Source organism: Geotrypetes seraphini, chromosome 1 (assembly GCF_902459505.1).
Source record: "Geotrypetes seraphini chromosome 1, aGeoSer1.1, whole genome shotgun sequence".
Classification (NCBI taxonomy): Eukaryota; Metazoa; Chordata; class Amphibia; order Gymnophiona; family Dermophiidae; genus Geotrypetes; species Geotrypetes seraphini.
Window position 1 is genome coordinate 433,024,702 of NC_047084.1, and position 26,676 is coordinate 433,051,377.

Sequence of the window (26,676 nt, forward strand, 5' to 3'; positions counted from 1 at the left end):
GTTAAAAGCAAAGTGTGATGCCAAATGAAGACTCCTCAAATTTCCAAGCACAAAGGCCAGTTCTACCATTTCCACTGTCTGACCTTGAGCAAAGTGCATAACTTTTCCCAAAAACCACTCCTGTCTCCTCCTTTCACTCATTTATTCTGGTACTTCTATAAACAGCAACAGAAGTTAGAGGCCTAGATCAGCGTGCCAAGCCAATCTAGGTGCCTAACTTAATTTTTTTTTAATTGACTTAATTAGTAGTGCTGATAATTGAAAGCGCCGTTGAAAGCCAATTTAAAAAAAAAAAAAAAAAAAATTAATTTTCTAGTAGGCACTTACACTGAGGCATCTACTAGCAAGTAGGCATGGTTAGAGGTGAATTCAGGATGGATTCTGGGCATGGTTTCATTTAGGTAATCTATTTTAGGCCAAGAAAACCTTGACCTAAATGGCAGTGCAACTAAGATTTTAATGCCTACTGGTGTGATTCTATAAATGGTGCCTAGTGGATGATTGACGACCGTACTCAATGGCACCTAGGAGCTAGGCTCTGTTTAAAGAATCAGGGCCCAAATTTGCATATATGTTATAGAATAATAGTGCTTACGTGCATCAGAGACACCAATAATTGGCAGCTGGCATTCTAGAATGTACGTACCAAAATTGCTTACCTCCTATTCTATAAAAGATTGGTGTCCAACTTAGATGCCGATAAGTTAATTTTGGTGCCAAAAAGAGGGAAGTATGCTAAGCGCAATTCTACAAAGGCTCAAGTTGTACACACAACTTGTCTGTTGAAGGCAATTTTTTTGTGCTGAAAAAGGAGGTGGGGATGGGGTGGAGAAGGGATGGAGCCGGAACGTACTTTGGAAATCAGTACCGAAAATGGGTTCTGCAAATGTTGCGTATCCTGATGACTCCAAAGATCCACACCAATTTCTGCACCTGCTATAAAAAGTGCCCAAGTCTGGCAGCATTTGTCTTTTGGGACTCAGGAGTGTGTTAGCATGTTCTGGGTTTATTATGCAATTCTGGTGCATGATCGGACCCCTACCTTACACCCAGTTCACCTGTGTTCTGCCTTTCCTACTCCTGCCTACTCTCTTTCCCCATTCCTGCTTCACCTCTGTGTATCTATACCAGTGTCTCACAAACTTTCCGGCCGGCGGCACACTAAATCCAGTGCCCCGGCCCTAAGGCACCTGGAAGTGTGCAGATGAGGTGATGATGTCACGCGCATGCATCACGTTGACATCTGGGCATGCGCGGAGGCCCCTTCTGGCCACGACCCGCCGGTGGAGGGATCCAGGAGGTGTGGGGAGAAGAGGAGAGTGTAGGGGTTGTTCTTTCTTCTCACACCTGGGGTTAGGCCTCTATAATGTCACAAAGCCTGAACCATCTTTTGCAAGAAGAGAAAAGAAGAAATCATCTTTGTTTCCTGCCAGGTGCATTCTGGACTTGTTTACAAGAACTCTGTGTTTCTTCAGTCAAGGACATAAGAACATAAGAAACGCCCTCACCGGATCAGACCGAGGTCCATCTAGTCCGGCGATCCGCACACGCACAGCTCCTGAGAAAGTTGTAGGAGGAATTAGCTTCCATGATTGGTATGTGTCTCTCTCTTATTTACTGAGGCACCTCTCTGGAAAGCTGGTACACGAAGATACAGAATGGCTACTAATTGGTGAAAGACTACTAATTGGAACTGTTTCTGGATTGGTCAGAGGGAGGTCAAATGATGAGAACTAAGGAGAAGGTGCCTAATTAATATTATTCTGTGCTGAGGTGTAAGGAAGCTTGCATCTTAACATAGTATTCTCTGCACACCTTCTAATAATTAAGACCTGAAAAATACCTCTTGTGACTTAGCTCTCTGAGGAGAATGAAAATAAAGAACTGCTTTTGAAACGGACCTGGTTTTCACCTCACATCAGGAAATTGTGGCAGACCTAATTTACAGCTTTTCAATGGCTAACGGACTGTTCCTAATCAGAGGAATTTTCACATCTGCTCCACTGAGGAAAGGACGAATTCCCTCTCCCTGTTTTGAGAAGGTATAGCCTTCAAGTGGTGAGAATAAGGAATTATCTATCTTATCAGCTGGGTCAGATAGAATTCTATTTTTTGGGATAAGGTTAGTTGGGTCCCATGGTGATAAGCTATTTTTAAATTGCTGCTATTCGGGAATTATTATTATAAGGAATTACCTAGTGTGTAAGAAATAGTTATATTTGCTCATTTACTTAGGTATTATTGTGTAATAATTATGTAATGAGATATATGTATGTACAGAGACATCGTGCACAATAATTAGTTATTATTTACTGAAGGCTTGTGAATTATATTTTTCTATTTCTATAATAAAATATTTCATATAGCCCTGGTCTCGATTCTTAGTATTGTGACCAGCCAGGTATCCTCCCTGCCCTGGTCTCAGATAGGGAAAAAGAAAATGGAGCAGAAAAGAAAGCCTGGAGAGGAATTTGGAAGGGACAGGTAGTTTCTGAGCCAAATAAGGACATTGACCACCGGGGGAGCCCAAGAGGCCCTTGGAACACTGCCAGGGCTGACAAAGCAGGGTGTCGCCCTAAGATATTTAAACCTGTCCCAGAGAACAGTAAGGGAAGCAAGCTAGGGAGGAGGTTTAATCCTTTTCTCCCTAGGGAGTCCTCTCAGCCAAGCAGGAGCAGCAAACCAGTTCCAATGGAGGTGTTGGAGGCGGGTCAGGCTGAGGAACCCATGTTGCCAGGAGAACAGCCCATGGAATTTGAAGAAGGTTTGGCAGAGTTTGCTCCTGAGGTGCCTGAAGCCATGCAGGTGGACTTTGCTTCCACCCTCAAACAGTGAGTGGAGTTTGTTGGTGCTGGACTGTATGTGGAACATTTTGTGTGCAAGCTAGGGAGTGATTTTTGGGGTGAGGTTTTGCTGATATCTTGGGAGGGAATTGTAAAAGTCAGATTAAGGACTTTTGTGTGCAAAACCTGTCACTCCCCTTTTTCCTGGCAGTGAGTGAAACTGGCCAGAGGCTTGGAGGAACTTTGAAACACTTGTGCTTTGGGATAAGTGACTTGAACTGTTTGTTTTTTTTGGTTTTTGTTTTTGGAACTGCCTGCTGTGGAGCAGTCAGTGCTAGGCCTGAGTTGGGCTGAAACCATCAGACACAGCTGAGGTTACAACATTGCTGGATGCAAGGCAAGAACTTTATTGTATTCTGGTTTTTGCTTGCTTGGATTGCTATTGTGCTACTGTATAGAACTTTGTGCTACTGTATAGAACTTTGTGCTACTGTATAGAACATTCTGACAAGCTTAGCAGCTATTTTGAAAAGACTACTTGCCTGGATACAAAAAGGAATAAAAGGATATTATTTCTTTGAATGATAATTGTAGTGACTTTCTTTTGGTGTTGATTCCGGTTTGGAATCCGGTCCTGCAGGGTGGTTCCATTTCGGGCCACACGTCCAAGTGCTATATTGGGGTTTCCACTGTAGGAGTTATAAAGTCCTGTTCTGCACTACAGTGGGCCACAGTATAAACTGGCAAAAATACAGAATCTGAGGAGATGTTTATGGGTTGCCTAGCAACGAGATATGCACTAATTTGTTATACCCATAAATCTACTACAAGAGACGCCGGCTGACTTCCTACAGGACTTGCCTCTCGCTGCGAGAGGCACGTCCTGTAAGCAGGCAGTAGGCATGGACAACTGTCATCTTCACCAGTTTATTGCGGCACACCAGAAATTTCAGGAGGCACACTGGTGTGTCACGGCATGCAGTTTGCGATACACTCCCACCCATCTGCAGCTGCTTGTTTTGGGCATTTCCCTTTTATTGTTATAGTGGCATTGTGCATCTGCTGTATGCTTGAGTGGCTATAGTGGGATGCGTGAGTACTGTTCGTTTTTTTTTTCTGCCTGGCTCCAGAGGCATAGATAACGGCGTACAGAGACAGGCATATAGGCCTAGGACACATTTCATGAACCTTACAGATAGGTAGATACCACTTTGATAGGGAGATCATCACGTACGTCTGTGAGCAGTTGCAGGAAAATATGGAGCCCAGTACTTGGAGAAGAAATGCTCCGCAGTGTATGTCAAGGTGACAGCAGCCGTGGCTTTTCAGCCCCTGTGGGAGATGCTACAGGCTTCAGCCAACCCCCTCATGTTGCATTGCAGCTCCTGGACTGTTTTCTGAGAAGGGACACTCAATACATTAGATTCCCTATGCGTGAGGCTGAACAGCAGCAGACCATGAACACCTTCTATGAGGTGGCAGGCTTTCCATTGGTCTTGGGTGCCATAGATCGAACACCTCAGACCACAGGCAGGCAGTGAGGCAGCATACTCGTAGGAACAGATGTTGGTGCAAATTACCATGGTTCGAGCATGATGTATATACATCCTCAGCCAATCAGACATCCATGAGGCCTTTCAGATTGGAGAGATCCAAAGTACAACCTATAACTTATTAAACACTTACCAAATCTCTGTTTCTTCCTATGGGTATGTGAGCACCTATTCCCTTGAGGTCTGGTGGGTACTACCAACACAGTGTGGATATGCCGTTACATATAAGAGAGGTGTGTGTACATTCTCTAGTATCTTCTTTCCTCCCTTCCATGTAGGTAACTGTAGCTATCTCCTTAAAATATGGCTAATGATGTCCATCATGAACCTGCAAAGACTAGCAAAGAAGAGGTACAATTATGTCCACAGTCAGAAATGGGCTGTTATAGAGAGGACATCTGGCCTACTGAAGACAAGCTTCTGTTGTCCGGATTGGGGGAGAGGGGAGTGACATCTGGTCAGGGAATCTTGAGGCATCTGGTGACACGGTTTATGTGGTTATCCATCACCAAATACAGTTATACAGGCGTGACCATGGAGAAAAGGGATGAACAGACAATGGAACAGTTAAATGAGGGTGTGGCAGAGCCATGTACCAGATATGCAGGGCTTTTTCTCAGCTGGTTTGGAGTATTGGCATCTCCACTCCATCATAGCTTGTCACTCCAAATCTCCCAGATACAATATTTTTCCCATTGGTACACAAGCTAGCCTTGAATCTGTGACTCTCTGCTTCAGAGGCAGCCTTCTTCCAAGTACAGCTATTTTGATCACACTATACTGGCTGAGAAAAAGCCCATATACTTTGGAGGAAAGGCTGGATAGGGGAAATATGATAAAGATGTTTGAGAATGGTATAGAAAATTGAATACATAAATAAATAAATACCTATGTGGCATAAATGTAGATGAGGCGAGTCGGTTGAAAAGGAAGCTCTGGAATGAGGGGACAGAGGATAAAGGTGAAAAGGGATAATTCAGAAGTAACCTCAGAAAATACTTTTTCACGGCAAAGGTGGGGAATGCTTGGAATAGCCTCTCTGTGGAGGTGGTGGAGACAAAAAAATGTATTGAGTTCAAGAAATCCTGGGATAAGTACACTGGATCTCTAAGGGAGAGGAAGGGGTAGTAAATTGCATGGATAGGCAGACTAGATAAGCCATTTGGTCTTTATCTGCCTTATCTTTCCTATGTTTTTATGACTGCGACAGAGGGATAGGTGGATGCACATTGGAGATTTAAATATGCTAGATGTTCTATTTGCAGAAAGGGACCCTGGACTTCATTCATGTGACTCTACTCATGCAAATAACAACAGAACTTATAAATCAAGATGGTGACACTGGACTTCAGAATATGTGAAATGTGTTAGGGTGAAAACAGGTAAATCCAGAGGGTTGTACAATTTTCCAGATAACTTAGAACAGAAAAATAAGCTGTCTAGAGAGCAGATTGAATACTGCCACTTATCAAGATATGTTCTGCCACTGACTATATTATTTGTTTATTTAAAAAACATTGTATATACACTCCATCTTGGCAAAAGTCATTCAAGATGGCTTACAACAGATAAAGCAATGTTACTTACCGTAACAGTTGTTATCCAGGGACAGCAGGCAGCTATTCTCACTAGTGGGTGATGTCATCCGACAGAGCCCCGATACGGACATCTTGCAAGCATGTCTTGCTTGAAGAAACTCAGAAGTTTCGAGATGCCCGCACCGCGCATGCGCCAGTGCCTTCCCGCCCGATGTACCGGGCGTATCTCCTCAGTTCAGGTAGCTAGCCTGAGAAGCCAACCCAGGGGAGGTGGGTGGGACGTGAGAATAGCTGCCTGCTGTCCCTGGATAACAACTGTTACGGTAAGTAACATTGCTTTATTCCAGGACAAGCAGGCAGGTATTCTCACTAGTGGGTGACCTCCAAGCTAACCCCAATGGGATGGTGGGAGAGTTGGCAACTTAAGAGAATAAATTTTGTAACACTGTTTGGCCAAACTGTCCATCCCGTCTGGAGAAAGTATCCAGACAATAATGAGAGGTGAATGTATGAACCGAGGACCAAGTGGCAGCCTTACAAATCTCCTCAATCGGTGTCGATCTGAGGAAGGCTACAGAGGCTGCCATTGCTCTGACCTTATGGGCTGTGTCCTTACAGGGAAGGGATAATCCAGCCTGGGCATAGCAGGAAGAGATACAAGCCGCCATCCAGTTGGAGATGGTGCGCTTCGATACAGGTCGTCCCAACTTGTTTGGATCAAAGGAGACGAAAAGTTGAGGAGCAGTTCTGTGTGGCTTGGTGCGATCTAAGTAGAAAGCCAAAGCACGTTTACAGTCCAGAGTGTGAAGAGCTGATTCTCCAGGGTGAGAATGAGGCTTTGGAAAAAACACTGGAAGTACAATAGATTGGTTGAGATGAAATTCAGAAACCACTTTAGGCAGGAATTTCGGATGAGTACGGAGGACCACCTTGTCATGATGGAATACAGTGAACGGTGGATCCGCCACTAGGGCTTGAAGCTCACTGACCCTACAACCAGACGTAAGGGCCACCAGAAAAACCACCTTCCAGGTGAGATACTTAAGTGGAGCCTTGTTGAGAGGTTCAAACGGAGGCTTCATAAGATGAGACAGGACAACATTGAGATCCCAAACCACAGGAGGAGGTTTGATAGGAGGGTTGACATGAAAAAGTCCTTTCATAAATCTGGAAACCACAGGATGAGCAGACAAAGGTTTCCCCTGTAGAGGCTGATGGAAAGCCGCAATAGCACTCAGGTGGACTCGTATAGAGGTAGACTTGAGACCAGACTGAGACAGGTGTAGAAGATAGTCCAATACAGAAGATAGGGAAGCTCGCTGAGGTTCCGTGGCATTGGAAATACACCAGGAAGAGAATCTAGTCCATTTTTGGGAATAGCATTGTCGAGTAGTAGGCTTCCTGGAAGCCTCCAAGACCTCCCTCACTGCTTGAGAAAACTGGTGAGGAGTTATGTTGAAAGGAACCAAGCTGTCAGGTGGAGGGACTGCAGGTTGGGATGAAGTAGTGAACCTTGATGTTGAGTAAGTAGTGAAGGAAACACTGAAAGGAGTACTGGCTCCCTGCTGCTCAGTTGAAGTAGAAGGGAGTACCAAGGTTGTCTGGGCCACCGAGGAGCAATCAGAATCATGGTGGCATGGTCTGATCTCAACTTGACTAGAGTCTTTTGATTGAGAGGAAATGGAGGAAACGCATATAGGAAGCGATTCCCCCAATCCAGTAGAAAGGCGTCTGCCTCGAGGCGGTGAGGAGTGTAGATCCTGGAGCAAAACTGAGGCAGTTTGAAGTTGTGGGGGGCTGCAAAGAGGTCTATCTGAGGCGTTCCCCACTGAGCAAAGATCTGATGAATGGGGTCGGAGTGGAGCGTCCATTCGTGAGGCTGGAGAAGGCGACTCAATTTGTCTGCCAAGACGTTGTCTTTCCCCTGAATGTAGACAGCTTTGAGGAAGGTGTTGTGGCGAACCGCCCAATCCCAGACTCGAAGAGCTTCCTGGCAAAGAGGGGCCGAGCCCGTGCCCCCTTGTTTGTTGACATAATACATGGCGACCTGATTGTCTGTGCGAATAAGGACCACCATGTCGTGAAGTAGATGCTGGAAAGCTTGGAGGGCATTGAAGATGGCTCTGAGCTCCAGAAGATTGATTTGATGGAGTGGTTCCGCACTGGTCCAGAACCCTTGAGTGCGAAGACCATCCAGATGAGCCCCCCATGCATAGTTCGATGAATCGGTCGTGAGAACTTTCTGGTGGGGAGGAGAGTGAAACAGCAAACCTCTGGATAGATTCGAAGAGGTCATCCACCAGAGAAGAGACTGCCGTAGAGCAGGAGTGACTACAATGTGACGAGACAACGGGTCGGACACCTGAGTCCACTGAGATGCCAGGGTCCATTGAGGAATTCTGAGATGTAGTCTGGCAAAAGGCGTCACATGAACTGTAGACGCCATGTGGCCCAAGAGGACCATCATGTGTCTCGCTGAGATGGATTGGCGAGAAGACACCAACTGGCAGAGTAGAAGGAGAGCATCCATGCGTTGAGGAGGAAGGAATGCTCGAAGTTGAATGGTATCCAGGACAGCCCCGATAAAGGGGAGACACTGGGTGGGCTGAAGGTGTGACTTGGGAAAGTTGATCTTGAAGCCCAAACTCTGCAGGAAACAAATTGTAGTCAAGGTCGCCGAAATGACCCCTGGAGCCGACGGTGCCTTGATGAGCCAGTCGTCGAGGTATGGAAACACCTGAAGACCCATGTTCCGGAGTGCAGCGGCCACCACCACCAGACACTTCGTGAAGACTCTGGGAGACGAGGAAAGGCCGAATGGAAGCACTCGATACTGCAGATGTAGATGTCCCACCCGAAATCTGAGGAACTTGCGGGAGGCCGGATGAATAGGAATGTGAGTGTAGGCCTCCTTGAGGTCCAGAGAGCATAACCAATCGTTCTGCTCGAGGAGGGGATAGAGAGAAGCAAGGGTCAGCATGCGGAACCGCTCCTTGACTAAAAACTTGTTGAGGACTCGAAGGTCCAAAATGGGACGCAGATCGCCCGTCTTCTTCGGGACCAGGAAGTACCGGGAGTAAAACCCCCGGTTTTGCTGATCTAATGGAACCGGCTCGACGGCCCGAAGCCGAAGCAGAGCCTGAGCCTCCTGGTGGAGAAGAGCGGTCTGCGTCAAGTTGGAAGGATACTCTCTTGGCGGGTGGTCCGGGGGGACCCGTTGGAAATGAAGAGAGTATCCCTCTCTTACGATGGTAAGGACCCAAAGGTCCGTGGTGATGGTCTCCCATCGATGACAAAAATGATGGAGACGACCCCCAATGGGAAAAACGGGGGGAGACAGAACGAAGTCGGTTATGCTCCCTGGAAGAGAGTCAAAAAGGCTGAGTAGCCTTGGGTGCAGCCGGCATCTGAGGCTTCTGCTGAGGCTTCTGGGGAGGCTGTCTCTTTCGCAGGCTGCCTCGCAGGAGGAGTCTGCCTCGGTTGATAACGCCGCTGGTAAATCAGAGGCGGCCTAGAGGGACGAGACTGTTGAGGCTTGGGCTTAGGCTGTAGAATAGATTGGAAGGACTTCTCATGATCCGAAAGCTTCTTAGTAACAGTCTCGATAGACTCATCGAACAGATCCGCCCCCGCACAAGGCACATTTGCAAGTCTGTCTTGGAGGTTCGGATCCATATCAATCGTACGAAGCCATGCCAGGCGACGCATGGCGACCGAACAGGCCGCAGCACGTGCCGAGAGCTCGAAGGCATCGTAGGAAGATTGCATCAGCTGCAGGCGTAACTGGGAAAGGGTCGCCACCACCTCTTCAAACTCAAATCGAGCCTGAGCATCGATAAAAGGGATGAACTTGCGGAGCACCGGCAAGAAAAAATCCAAATATGAAGAGAAGAAGAAATTGTAATTGAGCACTCGAGTCGCCATCATCGAGTTCTGGTAGATATGTCTACCAAATTTGTCCATCGTCCTCCCTTCACGGCCCGGTGGTACTGAGGCGTAAACCTGGGAGGGATGAGATCGTTTGAGGGAGGACTTGACCAGAAGGGACTGATGAGATAGTTGTGTCCCCTCAAATCCTTTGTGGTGGACGATGCGGTATCGAGCATCCAACTTACTGGGAACTGCAGGGATGGAATACGGTGTCTCAAAACAACGCATGAAAGTCTGGTCAAGCAGTGTCTCAAAACAACGCATGAAAGTCTGGTCAAGCAGTTTATGCAGAGGAAGCCGGAGCGTCTCCGCCGGAGGGTGAGGCAAATGCATGGTGTCCAGATACTCCTTAGAATATCGAGAACCAGTGTCCAAAGTCACATCCAAGTCATCCGCCATTTGCCGGAGGAAGGAGGAAAAGGACAGTTGGTCCACCAGCGCCGGCCGGCGAGACGGACTAGAAGAAGTGGAAGCCTCCGGGTCCAGAGAAAGCTGAGAGCGGCAAGGAGAATAGGAGGTAGATGGTTCCTCATACTCCGGTCCCTCAGGCGGGGATAAATCCGACGAGGAGTATCCCATACGCTGGATCTTCTTTTGCGGGGACACCTCCAAATGACGTGAGGAGTGTCGAGATGAGTGTCGAGATCGATGCCCCTCCCGGTGCCGGGATGGGGAACGAGATCTTCTATGCATCGCACGATCCCCCGAAGCTTCCAAGGAATGGATGGGACTAGATGCAGTGGATCGCAGAGGTGGCAAGGATGCGGACTCACGCAGTGCCACCCAGGTCTGGTATGGAGTGCGGAAGAACTCTTCCTGCGATGCAGTATGCCCAGGACTCCGATTATCAGGGGCTGACACAGTACTCTGCTGTCGAGGAGGCGTAATGGGCTCCAAAGGCGGCATATCACTAAATGAAGGCCGCCTCGAGGCTCCCGCCGCCCTCTGCCGATCCTCCTCGTCGAGCAGAGAGATCGAACGACGAGGAGGAGGGGGAGGGGGCGGTCCGCCCCCCTGGACCGGGACCGGGAGGTCACCCTGAATGGAGGCGATAAGCCGGGGTCCCATCGACTGCATAAGCTCGACAAACTGAGCTTCCAGCAGGGATCGCAGCGAAGCCGATATGGAGGGATCCGCACCGAAAGGGGGTCCTCCAGCACGGTCTTCGCGCTCCTTTGTGGCCAAGTGCTTCTGCTTGCTAGCTTTAGGCACTTTGATGACCACCGGAGGGACAGTGGAAGGCGGTACCTGAGCCGAGGAGACGGGGACAGGCACCGATGTCGAACTTGAGGCAGAAGTCGGAGTGAACGATGCTGGCTTCACAATGCCAGATGCAGGAGTTGTCGATGCAGGTTTCGAACGGACCGGCGAAACATCAGCAGAAGTAGAAGCAGACGGCTCTTTGGCAGACTCCATCTTAAACATCGACTCCCAGAGCAAGCAGCGCCGTTTGAACGAGCGCGCAGTGAGCGTGGAACAAGGCCGGCACGATTTCGGAACGTATTCTGGACCAAGACACTGAAGACAGCGTCGATGCGGGTCCGTCAACGAAATCGCACGCTGGCACTTGCTGCACTTTTTAAAACCGGTGATTGGCCGGGACATAGGCCGGAAAATTGTCGCTGCAAGGTCGAAGGCGCTAGGCCTAAGCCACGAGGCCGGCCCGGCCGAACCGCCGGAAGAAATAATTTTAACTTTTTTTTTTTTTTTTTAGAAAATATAAAGTAAAATTGAAATAAATCAAATAAACAAAAAACGCGGTAGAAAGAAGGCAAAATTACTGAAATTCAGTCAGCGCAGAATGAAGTGAAACTTCTCAGCTCCGCGGAAAGAAAAGAACTGAGGAGACACGCCCGGTACATCGGGCGGGAAGGCACTGGCGCATGCGCGGTGCGGGCATCTCGAAACTTCTGAGTTTCTTCAAGCAAGACATGCTTGCAAGATGTCCGTATCAGGGCTCTGTCGGATGACATCACCCACTAGTGAGAATACCTGCCTGCTTGTCCTGGGATAAAGATAAATACAAAACTCAAGCATACAAATTAAAATATGATTAAAAACATTAACCAGCATGCCCTCTAGGAAATAAATACAATTTCTAAACCTTTCTGAAACCACTACATATCCAGATATTTTTTGACCATTGCAGGCAGGGTTTAAAAAAACAACAAAACCCAACCCTTACCACAGCAGAAAATAACTGCAAGCATGGATTACCTGATCTACTCTTTACCTTCACTGGAAATGACCAAAAATCTTCCTTTGTAACCCACTTTCTATAACTCTTTTGTAATCCGCCTTGAACCGCAAGGTAATGGTGGAACAGAAATCTCTAATGTAATGTAATGTAATGATCTAGTTTACTCTTCCATATCAACTACTAATATACGAGGATTGACTGAAAAGTAATAAGACTGCCTGTTTTTCTTTCCAGGAAATAGACATGGCAGCACTGTGCTGTTCTTGTGAAGCTCATACATTGACGTTTCAGAACCTGCAGTTGGACTGCCGTAGTCTTCATTGTTGGGTCACAGTGCGAGAAAGAATTCATATGTTTCGTCATGGCAGATGAGGAAGATGTGTCTGTGAAAGTATGCCAGAGGTGTGTTAAACTTGGAAAGAGTAACAATGAAACTCTTGAAATGTGATTTCTGGGCATTCCCAACCCTGAAAAAAACAACTGCGCAGAAAGACGTTTTTTTCAGATGATGAAGTGAAAAACGCCACAGCCGCAGCACTAAAAGTGATGCTGCAAAACAGTCTACTGCACATCTTTGAATCATTTTTGAAATGCTGCAAAAAATGTACTGAATGTGAAGAATGTTACTTTGAAAAAGAAAAATGTTCAGCTCCTGTGTAAAAACAGACTTATTACTTTTCGATCAGCCCTCGTAAACTATCCCTGTGCTTGTCCCATGCTTTCCTGAATTCAGATACAGTCTTCTCCTCCATCTCCTTCACTGGGAAACTGCTGCACACATTCACCATCATTTCTTTAAAGATACATTTCCTCAAATGACTCCTAAGTTGATCCACCACTGACATCAACTGACTAGCAACTTAACAGGCAATATTCAGTTCCAGTGCCTGCATATCATTTAGATAGGCCCATGCAAAAGGCAATCCTATCTTCATAGTTTCTTTAATATTTGATTACTTGCTTATCCAGAATAATAGGTGAAAATACAATATATAAAAAAGGGGGAATACAAAAATAGGACAAAGACAAATACAAACTATACTACCATGTTTCCCCCCAAATAAGCTCTATCCCTGAAAATAAGCCCTAGTAGCCGGCAGCAGTGCTTCTCCCTCCCCCCCTGCCGACCCATCTCTCCCATCCGAACTGTGAGACAGAAATCAATACCTTATAACAAACCGGCAGGGTCGATAGCAATCTAGACAGGCTACTTTGCGGCCTGAGCCGTTCCTCTGCTTGTCTAGATTGCTGCCGACGCTGCCGGTTTGTTATAAGATATTTATTTCTGTCTCATGGTTCAGATGGGAGGGAGAGATGGGTCAGAGGGGCGAGAAGGGTACGTGGCAGTGGGGGGGAAGGGGGATAGAAAGATGCTACATGGGGGGATGGGAGGAAGGGAGGGATAGAAGCTGCAAGGGATGGATAGATGCACAAGAGGATGGGTGAGAGGGGAGGAAAGATGCTGCACATGTGGGGGAGAGAAAGGAAATAGGAAGAATTGGGGTGGAGGAGAGGAAGGGAGAGATGATCATTACATCCCTGAAAATAAGACCTAGTGCCTTTCTTGGGCCCAAAATTAATATAAGACAGTGTCTTATTTTCGGGGAAACACGGTACAAGGACAAAAAGGACAATTAACAGGAGGGAAGGAGGAGGAACTACAAGAAAGTACAAGAAAGATAACAATGTTGGAAAAAACAAAGGGAAAGGGAAACGAATGTTATACTGCTGTAACAGAATAGAGCAGGGGTGTCAAAGTCCCTCCTCGAGGGCCGCAATCCAGTCAGGTTTTCCCCAATGAATATGCATGACATCTATTTGCATGCACTTCTTTCATGGTATGCTAATAGATCTGCATATTTATTGGGGAAATCCTGAAAACCCAACTGGATTGCAGCCCCCAAGGAGGGACTTTGACACTCCTGGAATAGAGGGAGAGAAAGGAGAAAAAAAAAGGAGGGATGAATAAAGTTCAAACATGATTTTTTAAAAAAGGAAACCTTAATGTTCAAAAGGGTCTTTGAAAAGGAAACATGTCAATGCTCCTTTGAATTTCTCTAAATTAGTTTCCACTCTTATGTGTAAAGGCAGAGAGTTCTAGATTGTGGGGGCGGTTACAGCGAATGTTGTTGTACGACAAGTACCGATGATCTTTAATGAAGGTATGAAGAATAGATATTGGTAGTACCTTGTATTGGTGGGCAACTCCGGTCCTCAAGGGCCGGAATCCAGTCGGGTTTTCAAGATTTCCTCAATGAATATGCATGAGATCTATTTGCATGCACTGCTTTTAATGCATATTCATTGGGGAAATCCTGAAAACCCGACTGGAATCCGGCTCTTGAGGGCTGGAATTGCCTACCCCTGGGCTAGTACATCTTAGAACCCTTGGTGGGTCATGTGGAATAAGTAATTTGTCGATGAATACTGGTTCATTAGTTTTATGTGTTTTGAAAATTAACATGGCAATTTTGTAAGTTATTCTATGTGGGATGGGAAGCCAATGTGCGTTCTTCAATAGCGGAGTGACGTGGTCATATTTCTTATAGCCTGTGACAACTTTGATAGGTAGGTGAGGTATGCATGTGCCCATAAAACTGATGCCCTCTTTCAGACTCTGCCCATTGATTGCCCCGGCACCAAATGCACAGTGCTGCAGCAGTCGGAGAAGATATTCAGAAGCATTGTGCAGTGAAGTGCTGCTGAAATCTGAGGATGGCCTGCTAAGCAGGACTGAAGCAGGCAGGAACTTTCATCTTGGTGGCACGAATCAAAAAGGTTTGCAGTATCCTAAGATACAAATATAGAGCAAGTCCAAAAGGCCAGATGCCAGAAATCCGGACTCTCCAACCTTTTCTTGTAAGTACTGGTGCATCTCTCTCTCTCTGGTTTCTTCACTCCACTCATCCAGTGTCTCTCTCCCTCCCACTTACTCTTTTTGCTGCTGTCCTTGGCTTTCTAAATGTAGCTGTAGAGACGCAGGCGCAGTGCCATTTACCTGCACGTTTTGCTCCTAAATCTGCCAGTCCCACTCCCTCTGACACAGGAAGTCTACGCCAAAGGGGGTGGGGCCAGCAAACTTAGCAGTGAGAGCTATGCCATTATCTTTAGAGCTGTGTTTAGGAAACTGAGGACAGTAGAAGAGAGGAGACAGACAGACAGTGGATGGGGGAGAAGAGAGACAGGTGGGGAGAGAATTTTAAAACTACTGCCCGAGAATTTGGAAAATCTGAAAATCACAAATGTGCAAAATGAAAATGGTTTAAGCATTGAATATTCAGGTTAGATTAAGCCTGCAGCAACCAGTGGCTTTAAAACTGCTGACCACCATGGGCTGAAATTTATCATCAGGAAGATTCTTAAAAAGGTAAAACAAAACATAAATGGAATCTCACAGTTAAAACACTGCATAATTGTGTGTGCCATAAATGTTCCCTCCTCTGCAATTCCTCTGCCCTCCTCTGCAATTTCTGGTTTCACTTTTAAAAATACAAACCATACAGCAAAATGACTGTCAAATTACCAGTTCCAGAAGGAAGATTTTAGGCCAGTCCTGGATTTCTGAAATATCTGACCTGATGCATCATGGGATTTGTAGCTCTGATGACAGTGGGTAGAATCAGGAATTATATACTGTACTGTTTGCTATTTAATTTCAAAACCAGGACTGGCTCAAACATCTCCCACCTGGAACTATGTAGCTTGGCAGTTTTGCACCAGTCATATCGGTTCATAGACAACAACGCGGAAGACAACGGCATGCGCCGACAACTGAGTGCAAGACGGAGGCGCGCGCCGAAGAAAATTACTGTTTTTAGGGGCTCCGACGGGGGGTTTTGTTGGGGAGCACCCCCAGTTTACTTAATACAAATCGCGCCGGCGTTGTGGGGGGGTTTGGGGGGTTGTAACCCCCCACATTTTACTGAAAACTTCACTTTTTCCCTGTTTTTAGTGAAGTTTTCAGTAAAATGTGGGGGGTTACAACCCCCCAAACCCCCCACAACGCGGCGCGATCTCTATTAAGTAAAGTGGGGGGTTTCCCCCCACGCCCCCCTGTCGGAGCCCAAAAAACAGTAATTTTCTTCAGCGCGCACCTCCACGCTGCGCTCAATTGTCTGCTCGCGCCTTTGTCCCGGTGCGCTTTTGACCTAACACTGTCATATCAACCCATCCTCAATTTAAACATGCTTTCTCAAGTCCAGTCTTTTGCACTGCCCTTCACCATCTTGGAGACTCAGCACATTACCACAAATGAAACGCTGGAGTAAATATCACTACCAAAACCCAGTTCAGCCATTATGGGGCAGTTTTAAGAAGGGGTTTTTCAATGTTAAACAGGCATTTCCTAGTGGAGAAGGGCTATTTGAAATGCATCCTGCCTAAAACCTCCTACATGACATGCAGCTTTTTATTTTACATAGTCTTCTCAAGCGAGGGGGAGGGGGGTTGATCTCTTCAGCTGTTCTGTAAATATATGGCTGCCAAATCAGTTAAGAAAACCCTTTCTGATCAAAGTAAGCCCTGCCTTATTTATCAATATTTACCATGTCAGCTGGAGAATAAGCCACTAAATATGATCCTCCGAGAGGACACCTTGCCAAACAAACCTGTTAAGTTAGTCTTACGCCTTTAAGTGTCTTCATATCAAGTTGCCATTTCAGGCTTCAGACTAACCTTCAGATTTTGCTGGGTCTCTGTCCAGTCCATGGCAGCGATCTGAGGTATGGCTGTTAGCAAGATGTTAATGGCCTTATTTGCATTTTCTTTTAGTGTCTTTAATACTTTGTCCACCGAAACCTAAAGACATGGAAAGAACTTGATCATTTAAACAGCTTATTCACATTTAAAAACAACAAGCTTGCATGTCCTCACGTCCAAATCATTATGCAAGTGTTTTTATAAATAAAATAATGAATTCCACTTTTTCTTCAACAAAGGAAATGATATGAAAAGAATCCTGTACTCAGTATATTTGAGGAGAGCACATTTCTTGAATTATTTACAGGAAAAGTGCTGATATGGTTTTAAAAGCATCTTAGTAGTGCTGTAATCACTTTCTTTACCAAAATTCACAGCTTAGAACAATGTCATGTGTGACTCATGCATCACCTTATCCACAATGGATCAGACTACTTCACACTGATGATCAAGTCATTTGGCAATATCACACACAATGAGCCCAACCCCGATCCCCTTCTAGGCAGCATGAGAGATCTGAAATTTTTAAATTGCGAACTAAATTAAAGTTTAATTGGTCCAGGGCTTGAATCTTTACACAGTGCATTTCATTTTCCTGCCTAGCTCTGTACTTAGCTCTTCATGAATGTGCCCTTGCAGGATGTTGTGTGCAGTGTGGCAGAGTTTACTGATGCTCCTTCCCAAGAAAAGGCCCCTGAGTTCCATTGCCCTACCTAAAAAAAACTTTGATTATGAGCCCACTAGAAATAAAATTTAATGTATTCTTGCGTTGGCTTCTAATTGAAGCTAGAATACAATTAATTTTAAAAAAAAATTCTTCACTGAATGGAGTGGAACGGGTAGAGGTGAATTACTTGTTTAATCTTTCCAAAAATAATAGGACTAAGGGGCATGCAATGAAACTACTAAAACACACTGAAGAAAATACTTCTTCACTTAATGTGTAATTAAACTCTGGAATTCATTGCCAGAGACTTGTGTTGAAAGCAGTTAGCTTAGCAGGGTTTAAAAAAGGTTTGAATAATTTCCTAAAAGAAAAGTCCACAAGCCATTATTAAGATGCACTTGGGAAAATCCACTGCTTATTTCTAGAATATGCAGCATAAAATCTGTTTTATTCTTTTGGGATCTTGCCAGGTACTTGTGACCTGGATTGGCCACTGTTGGAAACAGGATACTGGGCTTAATGAACCTTTGGTCTGACCCAGTATGGCAACTCTTATATTCATGAAATCCTGTTTGCTTCAGTCCCTTCTTACATGTATGAACATTTCACATGTATCCATCTTTCTAGATTACAAACAGAGTACATGTAGCCCATTTGGGTTTCTTTTCATTAAAGGCAAATGGAAAAGAAAAAATTTTTATGCTCTATTTGCCTTTCAAGCAGCAAGATTAGGAAGAGATATTTGTAAGTTCTTATGGTCCTCTTACAATTATTTAGATTTCAGGAGAAGGATAAAACCTATTCTCTTTTCTAAATATGTACTAAATAAAGTTCAATTGTATATATACCAATGTTTATAGCTTATTAGATTACTGTTTGTGGTTTTATTTCTTATCAATTTTACTATGTAAATCCCAGATATTACTCACAGGGAAGTCATCCCATCCCTTTTATCATTTTCGTTTCCCTTCTCTGTACCTTTTGTAATTCCGCTATATATATATATATTTTTTTTTTTTTTGAGATATGGCAACCAGAATTGAGGTGTGGCTGTAGAGTGATACAAAGGCATTATACCATTTTCATCTATGTTTTCCATTCCTTTTCTGATAATTCCTAACATTCTATTTGCTTTCTTAGCCGCCGCTGCACTTTGAGCTGAGGGTTTTAACGTATCCTCAACAATGACACCTAGATCCTTTTTCTGGGCAGTGACTCCTAACATAGAACCTTACATCAATTCCATTAGCACTCTGGGATGTAAACCATCTGGTCCAGGTGATTTGCTACTGTTCAGTTTATCAAACTGACCCATTACTTCTTCTAGCACTATCAGTTGATATACTGGGACCTCTTCTTTTTTCCATCTACACCTATTCTCTTGGTGCTCTGATCTCATCCCATGGTTTTCAATATCCTCTCTATGCTGATGACTCACAGATTTACATCTCTACGCCTTACATTTCTACCGAAATCCAGGTCCAAGTCTCAGCCTGGCTGTCAGACATTGCTGTCTGAATGTCTCACTGCCATTTAAAATTAAACATAGCCAAGACTGAGCTTTTATCTTTCCTTCTAAACCTGCCTCCCCTTTTCTCCCATTCTCTATTCCTATTGATAACACACTTATCCTCCCTGTATCGTCAGCTCACAACCTCAGAGTCCTTTTTGACTTATCTCTCTCCTCTGCACAAATCCAATAGACCACTACAGCCTGCCATTTTTTTTTCTATAATATCACCAAAATCCAACATAAGAACATAAGCAATGCCTCCGCTGAGTCAGACCTGAGGTCCATCGTGCCCAGCAGTCCGCTCACGCGGCGGCCCAACAGGTCCAGGACCTGTGAAGTAATCCTCTATCTATACCCCTCTATCCCCTTTTCCAGCAGGAAATTGTCCAATCCTTTCTTGAACCCCAGTACCGTACTCTGCCCTATTACGCAATCTGGAAGTGCATTCCAGGTGTCCACCACACGTTGGGTAAAGAAGAACTTCCTAGCATTCGTTTTGAATCTGTCCCCTTTCAACTTTTCCGAATGCCCTCTTGTTCTTTTATTATTTGAAAGTTTGAATAATCTGTCCCTCTCTACTCTCTCTATGCCCTTCATGATCTTGTAAGTCTCTATCATATCCCCCCCTAAGTCTCCTCTTCTCCAGGGAAAAGAGTCCCAGTTTCTCCAATCTCTCAGCGTATGAAAAGTTTTCCATCCCTTTTATCAGACGTGTCGCTCTCCTCTGAATCCTCTCAAGTAACGCCATATCCTTCTTAAGGTACGGCGACCAATATTGGACTCCAGATGCGGACGCACCATCGCCCGATACAACGGCAGGATAACTTCTTTCATTCTGGTAGTAATACTCTTCTTGATTATACCTAGCATTCTATTCGCTCTCTTAGCGGCCGCTGCACACTGTGCCGTCGGCTTCATTGTCATGTCCACCATTACCCCCAAGTCCCTTTCTTGGGTACTCTCATTTAATAAGATCCCTCCCATCGTGTAGTTGTACCTCGGGTTTCTGCTTCCCACATGTAATACTTTACATTTCTCAACGTTGAATTTCATCTGCCATCTCGTCGCCCATTCCCCTAGTTTGTTTAAGTCCCTTTGCAATTCTTTGCAGTCCTCTTTAGTCCGAGCTCCACTAAATAGTTTGGTGTCATCCGCAAATTTTATTATCTCACACTTCGTCCCTGTTTCTAGATCATTTATGAATATACTGAATAGCAGCGGCCCGAGCACCGAGCCCTGCGAGACACCACTCGTGACCCTCCTCCAGTCCGAGTAGTGGCCCTTTACTCCTACCCTCTGTTTCCTTCCCGCCAACCAGTTTCTGAACCATCTATGTACGTTTCCTTCCACCCCATGGTTCTTCAGTTTCCGGAGTAGACGTTCATGAGGCACCTTGTCAAAGGCTTTTTGGAAATCTAGGTATATGATGCCTATGGTGTCTCCTTTGTCCATCCGTTTGTTAATTCCCTCGAAGAAGTGCAATAAGTTAGTTAGGCACGATCTCCCCTTGCAGAAACCATGTTGGCTGGTTATCAGAAGTTCGTTTCTTTCAAAATGTTCATCGATGTGTTCTTTAATCAGTGCTTCAGCCATTTTCCCCGGAACCGAGGTCAGACTCACCGATCTGTAGTTTCCCGAGTCACCTCTTGATCCCTTTTTAAAGATGGGCGTAACGTTGGCTATCTTCCACTCCTCCGGGATCACGCCTGTTTTCAGGGATAGATTGTAAATTTGCTGCAGTAGTTCCACTATTTCCTCTTTTAGTTCCTTCAGAACCCTTGGATGGATTCCATCCGGACCCGGGGATTTGTCAGTTTTTAATTTTTCTACCTGCTTGCGTACGTCTTCAAGGCTCACTTCCATGGATGTTAGTTTTTTTGCTTGATCTCCCTTGAAGATTTGCTCAGGTTCTGGTATGTTGGTTGTGTCTTCATTTGTAAATACAGATGAAAAGAACATGTTAAGTCTTTCTGCCACTTTTTTCTCCTCCTTCACCACTCCCTTCCTGTCTCGGTCATCCAGCGGTCCCACCTCCTCCCTAGCCGGCTGCATCCCTTTAACATATCTAAAGAATGGTTTGAAATTTCGTGCTTCCCTGGCTAGTCTCTCTTCATACTCTCTTTTAGCTTTTCGAACCACACGGTGACATTCTTTTTGATACTTCCTGTGCTCTTTCCAGTTCCTCTCAGTTTTGACCTTTTTCCATTTCCTGAAAGAAGTTTTCTTATTGCCTATCGCTTCTTTCACTATTTTTGTTATCCACGCTGGGTCTTTTGTTCGACTCTTTTTGCACCCCTTTCTGAATCTGGGGATATACAGATTTTGCGCCTCGCTCACCGTGTCCCTGAAAAAAGACCAGGCATGTTCTACTGTTTGCCATTTTCTGGAAGTGTTCCTAAGTTTTTTCCTTACCATTTCCCTCATTGCTTCGTAGTTTCCTTTCCTGAAGTTAAAAGTTGTTGCTATGTTTCTCTTTCCTTTCGGTATTCCAACCTCAATCTTGAACATTTCCTGTCTCACCAAAACTTTTATCCACACTCTCATAACCTCTCACCCAGACAACTGCAATCTGCTTCTCACAGATCCATCTCTTTCCTCTTCAATCTGTTCAGAATTCTGCTGAACAGCTTATATTCCACCACTGTTGCTATACTCACATTATCCCTCTCTTCAAGTCACTCCAATAGCTCCCTTATCTGCTTCCGCATACAGTTCAAATTCCCCTTGTTGACGTACAAGTGCATTCACTCTACAGCTCCTCAGTAACTCTCTTTTCTCATTTCCCCCTATAACCCTCCCCTCCCCGAGAACTTAATTCATCGGGTAAGTCTCTCCTAACTGTATTCTTCTCATCTACTGCCAACTCTAAACTCCATCCCTTCTATCTTGTTGCATCGTATGCCTGGAACAGACTGCCTGAGTCAGTACATCAAGCTCCATCTCTGGCATTGTTTATACCCAGACTAAATACCCACTTTTTCAAAGATGCTTTTAACTCCTAACTCTAACCACTTGTAAAGTACCCACATCTATTTTGCCACTCCTTCTGTAATTCCCTACCCCAATTGTTCTATTTATCTGATTAGATTGTAAGCTCTGTTGAGCAAGGATTGTCTCTTCATGGTTAATGTAATGTACAGCACTGCATGCATCTGGCAGCACTATAGAAATGACAAGTACTGTGTTTCCCCAAAATAAGACCTATCGCGAAAATAAGCCCTAGCATGATTTTTAAAGATGCTCCTAATTTAAGCTCTACCCCCAAAATAAGCCCTAGATAAGATCGACCCCCGAAGTCCCCTGACACACCCTGATTCCATCCCTGACACTAGTGCTGCCCGATTCACCCCAAAAAATCAGACTCGTCAATTCAGTGATCCCCCACCCTGGTAAGTCCCGACATACTTCAACTCCGAGGCCTCCTAAAGTAGCAGCAGGGGAGGCCACAAAGCAGCCTGTTCAAAGTGCTGCCACGGATGCTGTTTTTGGAGGCCTCAGAGGTACGGTATATGTCAGTCTCACAGTGGGAGGGTCTGTGGAGTCCTGTTGCACAGGGGGATGGGAGAGATAGAATAGAAAGATGCTGCACAAGGGGATGAGGTGAGAGGGGAGGAAAGATGCTGGACATGGGGGGGGGGGTGGAAATAAAGGAAAGAGGAAGAATTGGAGTGGAGGAGAGGAAGGGAGAGAGGATTGTTGTACATGAAAAAAAAAAAAAAACCAACATCCCCCGAAAATAAGCCCTAATGCGTTTTTGGGAGCAAACGTATAAGACTCGGTCTTATTTTCAGGAAAACACAGTGTCACCTGCCGGGCTAGGGAGGAAACTGTGGGGGACCGCAGACAGGTGGCAGCACAATCCTAGTGCGGCTTCCAAAGGGGGAGACCCTAAATTCCTTGGCTTCACAATAATAATAATAAGCCAACACGTGCTCAGATCATTGCCAATAGTTTAATCTATCAAAACAAACAACCCCAAAACATAAAAACTATTTCACTGGCTTTTCCTCTTTCGACAAACAGTTCATGGAAGCCAGTTGTAGTCCAGTGAATAAACTTTTAGGTACCCTTCTGGCAGCTTCACACAGCTTCAAACCAGAAACAAAAAAAAAACAAAGGAAACACTTTTCCATGTCTTCCTGGAGCCCTGGGCTTTTAGTAATCCAGTCCTGTTCTTCACCAGGCTCCTGCACAATACACTACAAAATAAACTTTAAAGTAGAGAATGACACGGTGACGGTTTACCCGCGGCCACCGCATTTAAGCCGCGGGTCACCGCCGAAAACGGGGAAGAAAACTAGCAGTCGCTGCGGTGACGGGGACAAGGCCATTCACCGACCGCGGAAACGGTGAACAGGTTTGTCCCCGCGGCCAATGTACCCCCTTCTAGGAACCGCTATTTACCGCCCAACGCCCGATTCACCCCCCCAGCAGGACCGCTCGCACCCCCACCCCGAACGACCGCTCGCACGCGCTCCCACCCGCACCCGCGATCGGAGCAAGAGGGAGCCCAAGCCCTCTTGCCCGGCCGACTCCCCGACGTCCGATACATCCCCCCCCCGGCAGGACCACTCGCACCCCCACCCCGAAGGACCGCCGACTTCCCGACAATATCGGGCCAGAAGGGAGCCCAAACCCTCCTGGCCACGGCGACCCCCTAACCCCACCCCGCACTACATTACGGGCAGGAGGGATCCCAGGCCCTCCTGCCCTCGACGCAAACCCCCTTCCCCCCCAACGACCGCCCCCCCCAAGAACCTCCGACCGCCCCCCCAGCCGACCCGCGATCCCCCTGGCGACCCCCACGACCCCCCCACCCCCCTTCCCCGTACCTTTGGTAGTTGGCCGGACAGACTACTTTAAAGCAATGCTGTTTGTAGCCTTTGCCTCTTTAGGCTGCAGCAACTCTCCAGCCTCTGAAGACTGGGAACAGAATTGCTGGCTCCCCTTTCAATAATGGCTTTTTCAAGCACCCGCAAAATCCCAACCCTTGGTCTTCAGGGAACCCTCCTCACAATCCTGTAAGTCACTGGCCTGCAATGCAGCCCACAAAAGAAAACCACACCAGCTTTCTTCTGACTCTGTCCCAGTTGGGGTGTAGTAACTTAATTAGTGCTGTGCACAGCTTCGGCACTGCTTCCAGCCCAGCCCCCACTGCTGTGTAACAAAGAAGAGAAAAAAAATATTCAAAACAAAACAGTTCCTTGTCAATTTGTCCCAATAAAAATATTCAAAAAACAGCAACTTCAATCACTGGCAAGAAACTGCCAGACTCAAGTCCATGGATTCCAAGCATTCAACTTCAGGCATTTCACATTCAGCTGTGTCCATGCTCTCCTCTGGAACTTCCAGCTCTGTAGTTTCCTGGGATGTAGAACCTTCCCATTCCATGGGTTCTTGGTCTGTGCCTTGCCTTTGCCTGGCCAGAAGAGCCCTATCTGCTAGGTCTTCTTGAGCTGCCTGCTTCACATACTTTGAGAGTTGTTTTAAAGAGTTAAAGCCACTCCCTAGCTTAAGTGGCTGGGGCACAGGTTTGTATGTTCTCTGGCTCCCTCTCAGTTCATTAGGTATATTGCTATTGGGGAACTGATTGAATTTCCTAAGGGAGCTTACTCCCTTAGCAGGCTCTGGCTCTAGCATGGGTTCAGGTCATAGTCAGGCTCATGTTTCTCAGAATAGGCAGCCTCAACCCTCAACAACCTCCGGGGCTCTACTTTCAACTGGATTCCTGCCTCGGGGAATGGATTTAGTACAGGACTTAACCCTGACAGGTTCCTCCTTAGGAATGGAAATGTCACAACAGTAGTACTAGTACCGCGTTTCCCCGAAAATAAGACAGTATCTTATATTAATTTTGGGTCCAAAAAACACATCAGGGCTTATTTCCCGCCCCCCCAAGCAAAGCTGTCTGCCTCCCAGCACACCCCTCCCCCAAAGCAGCCCCCTTTCCCTCTCCTCCTCCAGTTCCTCCCTGACTGTCTTTCCGTGGCCCCCCTTCTGCCTTCCTGCCCCCCCAAGCAAAGCTGTCTGCCTCCCAGCACACCCCTCCCCCAAAGCAGCCCCCTTTCCCTCTCCCCCCTCCAGTTCCTCCCTGACTGTCTCTCCATGGCCCCCCTTCTGTCTCCCCCCCCCAAGCAAAGCTGTCTGCCTCCAAGCACACCCCTCCCCCAAAGCAGCCCACTTTCCCTCCCATCCGACCCTCCCTTCCCGTGGTGTGGCCGGCTCCCTTAGTCCCTTGCCGCCCCCTTCCCTTCCTACGGTCCCGGCAAACGTCCTGACTCCAGCAGCGGCCGCAGCACTCTAAACACGCTGCTTCGCGGCCTTCTACTGCCATGATTTGCTCTGCCGTGTCGGGCAGAGCAAATCAGGGCAGTAAAAGGCCGCGAAGCAGCGTGTTTAGAGTGCTGCGGCCGCTGCTGGAATCAGGACGTTTTTCGGGACCGCGGGAAGAGAAGAGGAGCGGTGGCAAGGGACTAAGGGAGGGTCGGATGGGAGGCTGAACGGGGGTTCGGGTGTGCCGGGGAGGTTTTATTATAAGAGATGGCCATTATGTGACTAATTGCCAATATAGAATTCATGTTTAGTGTTACAGACCACTCAAAGTTTGGTTTCCATTTTAGATTTGGCACTGAAACTGACCTGAAATCACTAAAACAAAAACTCTCCACCCCCTCATCACTCTCTTCCACCTTTACCAACCCCCTCTGCTGGGAGAGGGTGGGTCCTCCCAGACTGGCTGGCCTTCTGATCCCAACTCCTCTTCCCTTCCACTACCTAAAGACCCTACCTGGGCCTACCTTTATATGGCTTGGTAGTCTAGGAGCTTCTGGGCAAGAGTGATCCCCAGTCACTCTTGCCCCAAGTGTGGGGCCCAATTTATCTTCAGAGCGGCAGGGGGAGGCAACCTTTTCTTCAATGTCCGTGCCTTTGCCAGCAAGGGAAAGACGCCAGACAAACAGCTGACTTCTTCGGCTTCCCCTATCTGGGGAAACCGCTGTGCCGAAAATGCCATTGCAGGAGAGTAGGGAGTGCTGCGTTGTAAAATTTCTCTGCTGCGCATGGGGCCGTAGTAAGCGCGGCACATGCTGCACTCTTGCCGGCCACGGACCTACGGATCATGGAAGCATGCCGATAAGAGTGCGCATGCGCCGCTTAGGGTTTTATTATAAGAGATATATATACATATTTAAGGATGGTGTGTGTGCTGGAGGCTGATGCTACTGGGAGGGTGAGGGTATTGGCTGACCCTAGGCTTCAGGGAGAGGTGGGGGAGTAGAGAAGGGTAAGGCTGATTCTGGTCCATAGGGATGGATTGAGGGGGTAGGCAAGGTGGAAGTGGCTTAATTCTCCACTGCCCACCACTTTGAATGTGTAACCACAAAAAGGCGGTATACAAGTTCTAAACTAAACTAAACCTTAAGTTTGTATACTGCATCATCTCCATAAAGATAGAGCTCGACACGGTTTACAGGTAATTCAATAAATGAGGGAAGGACATAATAAGAAATTAGAGGTTATGAAGAGGATAGCTAGCTTTACATTTTAAATAGATAGCTTTACATTTTGGAGAAAAGCCAGGTTTTCAGATGCTTTCGGAATAATTGGAATGAGCCAAGGTTCAGCAGTGGGGCAGGGAGGTTGTTCCAAAGCTCAGTGAATTTGAAGAAAAGGGATTTCCCTAATTTACTTGCATACATGACGCCTTTTAACGAGGGGAAAGATAGTTTGAGTTTGTGGGCGGATCTGGTAGTGTCAGGTCTCGAAGAATTCCAGGATAGTGGGATTAGGGGAGGA

At 46.3% G+C, this 26,676-nt stretch overlaps 1 protein-coding gene across 2 annotated transcripts in view; it reads right to left on the reverse strand.

The window, feature by feature from the left end:
* The window catches only part of MTAP (methylthioadenosine phosphorylase), a 204,324-nt gene that overhangs the window by 29,264 nt on the left and 148,384 nt on the right, over positions 1-26,676 (reverse strand). For both annotated transcript variants that reach the window (XM_033919484.1, XM_033919475.1), the window contains exon 7: positions 16,679-16,801. In XM_033919484.1, the coding sequence (XP_033775375.1) occupies positions 16,679-16,801 (123 nt within the window). The remainder of the gene's footprint in view (positions 1-16,678; positions 16,802-26,676) is intronic.